The sequence below is a fragment of the Gobius niger genome, assembly GCF_951799975.1.
Source record: "Gobius niger genome assembly, chromosome: 12".
NCBI classification, from domain to species: domain Eukaryota; kingdom Metazoa; phylum Chordata; class Actinopteri; order Gobiiformes; family Gobiidae; genus Gobius; species Gobius niger.
The window spans coordinates 20,934,907-20,946,949 of NC_136863.1; the positions used below are offsets into that span (position 1 = coordinate 20,934,907).

At 40.5% G+C, this 12,043-nt stretch overlaps 1 protein-coding gene across 1 annotated transcript; it reads left to right on the forward strand.

Annotated features, from left to right (window-relative positions):
- Positions 1 to 2,741: 2,741 nt before the first annotated feature.
- On the forward strand, positions 2,742 to 8,847 carry taf3 (TAF3 RNA polymerase II, TATA box binding protein (TBP)-associated facto). The gene is made up of 7 exons (XM_079567204.1): positions 2,742 to 3,101; positions 3,536 to 3,778; positions 3,920 to 5,715; positions 6,238 to 6,320; positions 6,491 to 6,761; positions 7,776 to 7,882; positions 8,108 to 8,847. Exons 1-7 carry the CDS (start codon positions 2,936 to 2,938, stop codon positions 8,220 to 8,222), a joined length of 2,781 nt encoding a protein of 926 aa, XP_079423330.1. The 5' UTR covers positions 2,742 to 2,935; the 3' UTR covers positions 8,223 to 8,847.
- The last annotated feature ends 3,196 nt before the right edge of the window (positions 8,848 to 12,043 follow it).

The window sequence follows — 12,043 nt, forward strand, 5'->3', positions numbered from 1 at the left end:
GCAAAACTCAATTTCACCACCTTGTGTGGACAGTTCCTTGTCGGGTTTATGACACTAATCATAGGGCTTTATTGATTTTTAAATGGATAATGTGTTTGGTTTGCCCTTTATTTTACACTACCTTAAATAAACAATGTACTTTTGTGGATAAGAGACTTTTGTGGAGGGTAAAAAGTGTTTTCTGGAGTTGGCTCCTCCTGCTTTAGCTACTATTAGCCACATACAGCAACATCATGACACAAACAGACAATGCTTGATTAATGTTTATGTATTTTTTTCATGTACATGATCATAAACGAGGAAATAGGTGGTATTATGAACCGACCAAAGGACTGAGAAAATGCTTGGTAAAAGTAGGCTATTTGTATTCCTTTCAACTTTTCTAATGTAAAATGTATACGTTCATACATGTACCTGGTGTCTATCAAGAATTTACTGGTGCCAATGAAGAGTTAACAGAAAACAACGTTTGTAAAGTAAAAATGTATGTCACAAACTGCAGCTTCATGTATGATCAGTCAGGAGTAGGTTTTACATAAGTTCTGTGAACTTCAACCTACTCCTCCTTTTGAGTGTGATAACGCTGTTGTCTGTTACCTTTGTTTGCTGCTCAAATAAACTAAACTAAACTAAATTAAACAAACAGCTCCGTGTTAGCGGTCAGCGTACTTTTGGGTATTTGGATTTTCTTTATTGGAATGAAAATAAAAAATGGAAAAACAAGTTGTTTTTCAATTTTGGTTTGCAAATCAAAAAACGAAACATGAAAAAAACAGCAATTTTTCAAGTGAATGAAACGCTGTTTTTAAAAAATTAAGCTGATTTTCATGTTTTCACTGTATATCTAATAAACAAACAACAAATTAAAACGAAAACGAAAAACAACCCAATTTTCGTTTATGTAATCGGAAGTTGTCATATTTGTGCTCCAAGAGCGCTGAATATGAACGCCTCTTATATGAAGGTGCTGTTTGTGCAAAAACATCCGCCTTGTGATTGGCAGCCTGCGGCTCGAAGTGTGCTCGAATTGGCACATTTAGGCCATTCCTTTGGTCAGTGGCCAGCAGACACTATAGATACTATAACAGGAATGATGGCAATAAAAAAAAATCTTTATATGAGGCCGGAGTCTGGGGTCTCCTTTGTGCACAGTGGGGCACTGGTGTGAACCGTAAAGCGCTGGATTTTCTCTGTCATCAATAGCCTAATAGCAAATCAAGGGGAGGAACACATTCACTTTCATCTCAAGTTAGCAAAGGTCTAATGAAAAGTGCTGGAGAGACACGAAACATATGTTTTAGATAGCTATAGGATTGATCTAGTCAGTTTTACGCACAACTGTCTCTCTACGATAGTGTCCTTCAGTAGATCAGGCTCTTGATCTAAACCAGTGTGGTCAACGTCTCGCTTTAACTCGGCGCCCAATCAAAACCGCCCTTTGACTTGGGGCTCCGTGCGCTCTGTGGCGCACTTGGTAACTTTTACGCACAGCCCAGATGCGCACTCAGCAGACTGGCAGGCGTGCACACGCGTTGTTGGCGCGAGTCTCAAATACGGCAGTGCATCTGTTTTATTAAAGAGAGAAAGATTTGGTGATTTGGAGTTCTTTCTTGCAGAGAGAGGCTGTGCGTAAAAGTTACCAAGTGCGCCGCAGAGCGCACGGAGCCCCGAGTCAAAGGGCAGTTTTGATTGGGGGCCGAGTTAAAGCGAGATGTTGACCACACTGGTTTAGATCATTGACGGTTAGTCAAGAGCCTGATCTACTGAAGGACATTATCATAGAGAGACAGTAGTCGTGCGTAAAACTGATTAGATCAAACATATTTTTTGTCTCTCCAGCACTTTAGTATCTATAGTGTCTGCTGGCCACTAACCAAAGGAATGGCCTAGATGTGCCGATACAGCGGCACACTTCGAGCCGCAGGCTGCCAATCACAAGGCGGATGTTTTTGCACAAACAGCACCTTCATATAAGAGGCATTTATATTCAGCTCTCTTGGAGCACAAATATGACAACTTCCGATTACATAAACGAAAATTGGGTTGTTTTTCGTCTTCGTCTTAATTTGTTTTTTGTTTATTAAATATACAGTGAAAACATGAAAATCAGCTTCATTTTTTAAAAACAGCGTTTCATTCACTTGAAAAATGGCTGTTTTTTTCATGTTTTGTTTTTTGATATGCAAACCAAAATTGAAAAACAACTTGTTTTTCCATTTTATATTTTCATTCCAATAAAGAAAATCCAAATACCCAAAAGTACACTGACCGTTAGCCCTCGTGTGGGCCTTGTTTCTTTGTTTAGTCATAGTTTGGACCTGGTTTAGTTCCTGATTTTTTATTTTTAGTCCAATTTAACTGTTGTTCCAGTTTAAATCCTGTTTTGGACTGGGTTTAGTTGCTGATGTAGGAATAGCCAATGAGTCAAAAGTCTAAATAAATGTTGTATGCACAAAAGGCTGCGAGTAGAAATGTAATGCAAACATATTACACTTTTAAAACTGTAACTACTAATATAGTATATTACAACTTTAAGGTAACTTGCCCAACAATGCTCATCAGTGATGCACCCAGTCTTATTATTATTATTATTAGTAGTAGTATTAGTATTATTTATTTATTTATATTTATTTTTGAATGCCATGATTTTTATTTTTTTATTGTTTTACTTGCGAGCCCTGAATGCAACAGGAAATTGTAAGTAGTGACTTCACCATCACGCATGCGCAGTGCGAATTTTGGGGATGGGTCTATCGATGAAATCAAGATGGCGACTCTGGCAAAAGCGCCAATATATTTACTAAAATAGATGTCTAAATATAACCGCATTGGCCGGTTTTTACAAGCCCCATTGGGGTTTTGTGAAACATGAAGACCTGGAGAATGTTTTGGAAGAGGAATTGATCGAGATTCAGACCGTAACAAAGTCAGCGAGATGTGTGAGAGCTATGCCCGCTCGCTGCTGCGTGTTTCGGTGGCGCAGATCTGCCAGGCTCTTGGATGGGATGCAGTTCAGCTCACTGCATGCGATCTCTTGTCCGATGTGCTGCACAGATATATCCAGCAGCTAGCTAGAGTCTGTCACCGATACTCAGAACTCTGTAAGTGCCTCATTTATTACAGCGGTTACTTTTTTAACCTCAAATACACGATCCCACTCCAACTGACTGGCGCCCCCTAGTTTAGCCTCAAATGTCAAAAGTACAGTAACCCCGGTTAGTTAATGTGAGCTATGTTATTGTTTTGCTGTATTCGAGTATGGGACAGAAATCATCATAGCTTTCTCTTCACAATTATTAGCACGTAACATTATAAAACATACATTTCGGTATTTGTAAACATTTTATTAAACTAGTATGTTTGTGGATTATAACATTTACTTAAATTCTTCATGCCCATTGTCAAGTTGAGGGAAATTTAAGCAGGTAAAATGTATTGACTTTTGTGACCTATTAAGCATTTATTCAGTGAGTATTACTTTGACGGCACTTATGTTGAGGAGTCATGTCTGACCATTAGTTTTTACTTTTTCCAGATGGCAGGTCTGACCCAGTGCTGGATGATCTGGGTCAGGCTTTCAGACTCATGGGGGTCAGTCTCGGTGAACTAGAGGACTATGTCAACAACATGGAGGCTGTGGGCTTCACCCATCAAATACCGCTCTTCCCTGTTGGCAAAAACAATGTGCTGCAGTTTCCTCAGCCTGGAGCTCGAGACGCCGGGGAAAGGAAGGATCATATCCCAGACTACCTCCCTCCCCTGGTCTCCCTACAAGAAGGTGGGTGCTATAATTTACCCAAATGCTTTTTTTTTTTTTTACTATTTATTTATTTACTGCATGTTCAGAACTTATTCTAGTGCACCCTGTTACTTTGTCCCTCCTTTCTATGTTTTAAAATATATTTCATTGTCTTTACAGAAGAGGAGGAGGAAGAGGCCCTGCCTGACATGGGCACCTCAGCTGAAGCGATGCAGGTGGCATTGGAGGAGGATGAGGAGGAAATCGAGGAAGATGAGGCTGTCAACGATGAGAACCATCCTCTGAAGCGGCACCTTGACAGCCCTGATGAAGCCCTGGGCATGATGGCGACCTCTAAGAGACCACGCCTACACCCTGGCCTCAGCCCTGAGTGGGGTGAACCCAGGGAACCCCTTTCGTCTTTGAACCCACAGCGAGTCCCACCAGGAGTACTGCCTTCTCATGACAGTCTTGACCCCCTGTCTCCTGAAACACCCTCAGGAGTCTTGCCCTCATTTAGACCCTTGGTCCCCATGGTACCAAAGCCTGATTCAAAAGTTCTCACCACTCCGGGAAGAAAGAATAAGGCGTCATCGCCAGGTAGACAACGGACTAAATCGCCTAAAGGCTTAACTTCTGCTTCTGTAGGGGGCAGTCCTATACGTTCTCCCAAACCATTTAAAGAACGAAAGAAATCCCCAGGGAGAACTAAAAGCCCTAAAAGTCCCAAGAGCCCAAAGCTTGGTTCATCGAAGGGCTCACAACCTCAAATCAAAACAGACATTGTACATAAACTTCCTTTGTCAGCGCTGAGTGAAAGGATGGGCAAAGAAAATATCCATATGCGACAAAATATAGATGAGTTGGCTGAAGGCTCCTTTTTAAAACTAGAACCTGAAAATACAGCCATAGATGCTTCCATTGATGCGGTAATAGCGCGAGCTTGTGCTGAGAGGGAGCCTGATCCATTTGCCTACACGTCAAACTCTGATTCAGACAGCAATGGGTTCTCCAGCCCGAGGAGACTCACCATCATGGAGCCCTCTACGCCCAAACACTTAATCGGGATGGGACATGGACTAAAAGACACATCCACGCCTCTTCATTTGCCGCCGCCTACAGTTGGGGCCAACTGGAGTCTGGACGCTTCTATTGATGAGGTGATCCGTAAGGTAAACCAAGGAGGCTCCTCTGCTCCCCCTGTAAATCTAGAAGATTATGCATCATCAGGATCTGCCTCTCCCCCTACACCGGAACCACTTATGAAATCATTTGAGGACAAGAGTAAGAGTGTATCCGTGGTGGATGTCAAGAAAAAGCTGAAGAAGGAGCTCAAAACTAAATTGAAGAAGAAGGAGAAGGGCAAACCAAAAGATAGAGATCGAGAAAAAAGCAAACTGAAAGAGAAGAGTAAGGATAAAAACAAAGATAAGTCTAAAGATTTTTCCAAAGACAAAATGCTGTGGAAAGACTTTGGCATGAAGGATGAGGAGAACTTTGGTTTGCACGAGTTCGGCCTCCCGGAGTGTTCCATCAAAGTAAAGTCTGATGGCTCCAAAAAGGAAAAACATAAGGACAAGAAAAAGGACAAAGAGAAGAGCAAGAAGGATAAAGAGAAGAAAGAGAAGAACAAAGATCGAAGTAAAGAGGACCGGCAGAAACAGGCCGCCTTAGCATCCTTTGCTCTGGGTGAGATTCCGCCGCTGTTCAGCCCCGCTGCCTGCATCCGGATGCCCCCGATGCTGCCTCCTCTGGCCCCTCTTCTACAGGAGAAGGAGGTGAAGAGCAAAGACAAGGACAAGAAAAAGGAGAAGAAGGAGAAAAAGAAGAAGAAGGACAAGGAGAAAGATAAAGAGCGGGAAAAGGCCAAAGAAAAAGAGCGAGAAAAAGAGGAGAAGAGGAAGGAGAAGGAGCGCGAGAAGGAGAAACGGGAGAAAGAAAAGGAGAAGGAAAAGGAGCGGATACGGCTTGAAAAGGTGCAGAGCTCTTTCTCACTAACACACTTTCTGCCTTTTGGATTCTTGTTGCAGAGAGTGAGAAAACAATTTCCTCGTTGTTTCTCATCTAATGTGTTAGGTTGCAACCTCATAATTGTTGCTCTAAATTTTCCATCCACCAAATCCTTTCTATACACGACCACATTAGTAAGGCATTTTGCTAGCACATGAGGAAATGCAGATAGTTTAACAGTGTTTGAAGAAAAAGAACAGATATTTTTCTCTATTTTCTTTAGCTGATTATTTGTTCTGTCACTTATTATATGAGTTTATTGTGTGACTGTTGCACACAAAGATATTCAGGCATCTTCTTTAAATACAGTATATTTATTATGCTATGGCAGAGAGTAAAACTTTGATAACAGCAGCATCGTCCTACACTGTGAATTCGACCACATCTTTTAAAAAAAGTGAAATAAAACCACAGTCCCTTTAACAAATGCATTGATATTGTGTACATGCCTTTTCATTGGACTAACTCCACCCTTGTTGCTTTACCAGGTTAAGATTGAGGCTCCAGCGGTTCTCCCATCTCCGGTCATCCCCCGCCTGACACTGAGAGTGGGAGCTGGCCAGGACAAAATGTAAGTCAAAACCAAGAGATTCAAACATTGCTGTGTGCTCCCAGCCCTTAATGTCATCTAGAGTAAACACTTGAGTCCTTTGTTTATGCTTCAGTGAAAAATGTTGGCTGTTCCTGGAGGCAATGTTTTATAACTCTGTAAAGATTTAATTTGTCTTTCTCATTTTACAGTGTCATTAGCAAAGTGGTTCCAAATTCAGAGCCCAAAACTCCAACACCCAAACCACCCGTTGCCAAATCGGGACCAGGGAGCCGACCCAGATCCCCTCCGCCGCCTCCCATCCTCTTACCAGTCATTCCCATCCTGCCTCCTCCTCCCTCGCCACTTCCGCCTCCCCCTGCGCCGCCGTCACTCCTCCTGCCAACGTCCATGCTCTCCCCAGCCGCTTCCCTCAAGGCACCGGTCCGCAGTGTCGTCACGGAGACCGTCAGTACTTATGTGGTAAGTGCTCGAAGGGTTAGTCGGCGTACAGTAGCGTTATTGTACCTGACAGTTGTGGCACAAGAAGATAATCTAAAAACACAAGGAGGAAATTTATTCAAGGCATATTGGAAATGAATTAGAGCTGGTGTACACAAGGTTTTGTTTTCATTTTTAGTCTGTGAAAGGAGAAGGAGGTAGCCGAGAATATACGGTTAGCTACTGCCCCAACTGGGGATAGGAATCGAAAATCAGATAAGGTTTTAATTGAGCAATCCATTGGAATCGAACATTTCTTCATTAACAATTTCTTTTGTCAATGTGTCGTTGCTTTTTTGCGCCACAGCCTCCGATTAAAAAACCTGCTTTGACCTGTTTTGAATTTACGATCTGTGCTGCACATCGTATCAAGTCTGTGTGGACAAATCCTCTTTACGTTTATTCACGTAGAGCTACTGCACACTGTAGAACCAAAACAATGAGCACCTGCTGATAAATGTGCCTTTGTTCACACACCGGGCGGACATCATTCAGGGCAGAAAGTACCATGCTGCGTAGGTGCTTACAAGAATATCCTTTGAGAAATGGGTGACAAAATCACAAACAACCTGTTAACGTGTGCACCCTGCTTATGTGTGCAATTCTGCCCCTCTGTGCGACAGGCTGTCACGACTTGTAAGTCTAACTTGTGAGTATTTTAGAGAAATTGGTGTCTCCTGCTCCTCTGAAACAAGCATATCAGCTTCAGATCCTGAATATTTAATACGGTAATTTACAATGGCCCTTTTAAATGTTTTATATGATAGGTTTACAGAATGTAGCGTACTCTTCTGACAAAGAGGCCTATTTACGAGATCCAACCAGGAGCACGGGAGACAAGATCAATTTACACAATTTATAACTGAATGCTGAATATACTGTTTATCTGTAACCTATTTACTTAGTATTGATTCAGCTCTAGTATGGAAAGAGGTACACCAAACAAAACTGTGGTGAACCACTGTTATACATAACGACTACTGTTTTTTCTCTTAGATTCGAGATGAATGGGGAAACCAGATCTGGATTTGCCCTGGCTGCAATAAGCCAGACGATGGAAGTCCAATGATCGGATGTGATGACTGTGATGACTGGTACCATTGGTAAGACATCTCAATTTATTGATTTATTTCAGGGTTTCTGTGGGTCAATGTTGTCCCATGTAGTGAGATCCAACAGTCCAGCAAGACCAGCTCATTTTGATAAAAGTTATAAGTCTGATTCATGCTCAGACAAGGCCCTAACATACATGATTATAGACTGAAATTTGCTGGAATTTGCACGTTTTGTGTTTTTGCTCATGTTTTCCAATTCTTATTTTCCTGCAGGCCTTGCGTTGGTCTCGTTGCTGCTCCCCCAGAGGATCAGCCTTGGTTTTGTATCAAATGTTCCAGCAAAAAGAAAGACAAAAAGCATAAGAAGAAGAAACACAAACCACACTGAGACTATGCAAAAAGCACACACTTGGACTTTTGGAGCCATCATTGTCCCTGCACTGCACTGCTGTAATATAAATCTTAAATTTATCTCGATGATTTTCTTATTACAACAGTTATGATGTATTGCAAATAAGTATGGAAATGGCGACTCCCCTTGCACATATCAGTTCTGGGCTCCATATAGTTTGTTTGTTTGGGACTTCTAGTTGTAAAAGATCATGATGAATGTGTTTGATCAAATCAGCTAACAAAAGAACTCATTGACACTCAGGAGGTTGAATACTGATGTCATTATTTCTGTTCAAAAGTCTTGCCTCCAAAGGAAAGAGTATCTATGTCAACTCGCTTTCTCTGCAGTGTAATTGTCATGTATATACGGGGGATGGCACTGGGTATGTATAAATGTGTAAATACCAACTTTACCAAGCCAAGTGCATTTTGTTCTTTGGATTCTCACTCGTTTAATCCATTTCAGAGGTATCAGTTTTTAACTCAAAGATTTCTTTCCTTGTAATTTCTGTACATTTTTTTTAATGAGAAGTTTGTATTTTTATTTTTTTCTCATGGATTTGTCCTGGAGTTATACTGTGGCTGTGCTGTAATGTTACGTCATTTTCGCTGATATTTCAATATTAAAGATGAACAGTCTGTGTACTCAGACTTTAACACAATGATCTTTACTGCCATGTACGTGTCATTTTTGTTGCATCTGTAATCATGTTCAGCATGTCATAATTTATTCAACCTAAGCCTTCACCGCATCAGAGTTCTGCCACTGCACTTATCTCCAGTGGTGGTTTTGTACATTTTATGATGAGTAGTTTTTACTTTAACTACACTACTACTACTACTTTACTACACTACATTTTAGAGCCTGTATCTGTACTTTCTACTCCACTACATTTTTAAATTGGGTTAAAAGTAAAAGTGTTTTTTTGACTTTCAAAGTGGCCTCTCTTGGTTTAGTGGTTTACTCCTTTAGACCATGTTTAGATCTGGTTTAGACCCAGTTTAGTCCAGGTTTAGTTCCTGTTTTTGACCAGAGTTAGTGGTTTACTTGTTTAGACCTGGTTTTATTCAAATGATTTAAAATACTTTTACTTTTTACATATAAAGTACATTTTATAATCCATACTTTTATACTTTTACTTAAGTAAAAATTGTATTAGATACTTTTACTGTACATTTTTAGTCCCGTATCTGCACTTTTACTTAAAGTGATAGTCTGTAAGTTTGCAAAGTGCGGAGAGATAGAGTAAAATTTGAAACAATGAAATTCCTCCCCTCTTTAACCAGAAAGTCTGTAAGTTTGCAAAGTGCGGAGAGGAGGAACAGAATTTACAAAAGTAAACAATCAAAGCTCCTCCCCCTCCTCCTGATTGGACCTGACAGGCTGGTTCACAGGAAAAGCTTGTCTCATTGGTCAACACAGGAGGATACTAGACTCTGATTAGTTGCTGAGATCTGGGAAGGAGAGACTTTACAAAAAATAATATGTGGTCAATTTTACACATTGTATAAAATGTGTAAAACATTTAGACTTCCAGACTATCACTTTAAGTAGGAATATTGAGTACTTCTTCCACCACTGCTTATCTCTATTATCCTGAAATCTGTATTACTCCAACACTATTTGGCCAATTAACTCATCATTTTTGTGAGGGATTTGTCTGACATCAAACTACTCATCCCTCTTCAAAATCTTAACATAACGTGATCAAAAACACATGCGATATCTGAGAAGTACATGGGAACGTGACTTTGAAATAGTTGCTTTTGCTGTCCCCTGTGTGGCCACGTGGTGTCACTCTACAAACGCAGGAGAAGCAGCGCTACCACACCGACCACTGGGTTCATTCTGTGAAATATGCAGATGACTCCATTACAGGCATGTGGGAAAAAAAACAATTTGATTTGCAAAATGAACGACAAAAATGTAAGCCGTGTGTCGCTTTCTTCTACGGCGGTGTAAGATTCTGCGGTAAAAAAGAGCTGCGTTTTGTACGTGACTGCACGAGACACGCTTTGGCTATTTATTGGTGCGCTCATTTTTATGGAGGAAAGGTCTGACGAACTTTTTCCACTCTTTGAACCTCATGTAACTAAAAAATGAGTTGCAGATGGTCAGTGTTTATCTATAGATACTCGGATTAACCGCTTGCTCACGTCTTGTAAAGTCTTGTTTTATTATCTGAGCTGCTTTTCTTTCTGGAAGAGCTCAAACAATAACAATAATAAACGTCATAATATTATTCAATGCCACAGTGAACCACACGAGCGTTTTCATGTGAAGAGTTGTGCGGGCTTTTGCTTTTGAACAAATGAAGGAGGATTGCTGAGAACTCTTTGGCATTTGTGGGTTTTGTTTCTGTGATAAACGATGACTAATTTAAACCCATGACAATGTGAGGATATGCATCATTCATGAACATTTAAATACTCAAACAGAACTGGATATTCAAGCTGCATACACTGGTGAAATTTGACAGTGCTTATAGTCCTTTGGCGTGTGTCTCCTGTTACAGGCACAAATGGAAATCTACTTTACTGTCTTCTGATAAGAGGAAGTGGAAAAAGTGATGTTGCCCGAAAAGGAGGAAGTAAACGGACCTTTGCACACACAAAATAAACTGATATTTTAATGAGGTGGGCTATTTTTTGTTATTATTGCACCATCGAATATTGTCTTATTTGTATCATTTTATATAGAAACTGAATAAGAAAGCATTAGTAATAGTAATAATATATAAATAATAATAATAATGTTCAATCATTTAAAGACATGACTTCTCAAATATTTGTCACAATGTCAAAGTTATACTTCCTGTGTCTGCTAGCAGCTGATGTGTCCCACTTGAATCACACATGCTGGTGTCAGGTCTCCTTTAGTCAAAGCTTGGAGCTTGCATCTGTTGGCCATAAATTGTCCTGCCACGTGTCAGGGAAAGAAGATATCTAAACATAAATGATAAAATATAATAATAACAGGCGAAACAGCCACAGATCCAGCAATCCAGTCCAGTTGGCATTTAAAAAAAAACTTTTCTATGGTGAAAAACTCCTGGATGACTGACATTTTTCTAATGAATTTCTGCGCAAAGCAACTTTTTAAAAACATACATTTGTGACTCTCACATTAGATTAGAAATGTAAAACATCGTTGTTGCATAAATATCACGGTGCAGTGAATCTTTGCGGTTTCTCACAAAAACACACACAGTATTTGTCTGGGAGATCATTCCCAGGGGAGCCCAAAAGTCATAAAAGGGGAAGTTCATGGTTGCTTTCACTCATCTCGGGGCCTCCTGCAATGCTGTAAACATGTGCTGTTATTTGGCTTATTACACAGCAGGCATGAGGCTGCACTGTGCGCTGAGAATGACTAATGCCCCCCTTTGTGCAAAAGCGTATGCACTTCTCAAAGACTCAGTGAATTACAAATGTATTTATTTCGGTTTGTGGTTATATCGTGTTTCTGTGAAATCTTTGTTTCACTGGTAAAGCCGTTCACTTAGGATGATAGGTTTATACATTTTAGTTGAATTGCAAGTTGTTGATTGTTTGCAGGAAGAAAGGCCCTAAGTGCTTTGTTGTGCATGATGCCTGTGGCACTGACAGTCAAACTAAGCAGCAATACGTCATGAAGAAGTGAGTTCAGTGTTTAAAATATTCATGTCAGCAGAAGAGTGCTGCAGAAATGGAGAGGATTTGGTGTGTACATCAGAGAGCGCACAGTGTTCACGCTGGTCTTCTCAACTACAACTGCGGCTCATCCAGCATGACCTTGTTTCAGTTGACTTTCTCCCTTATACTCTGATGAGGACT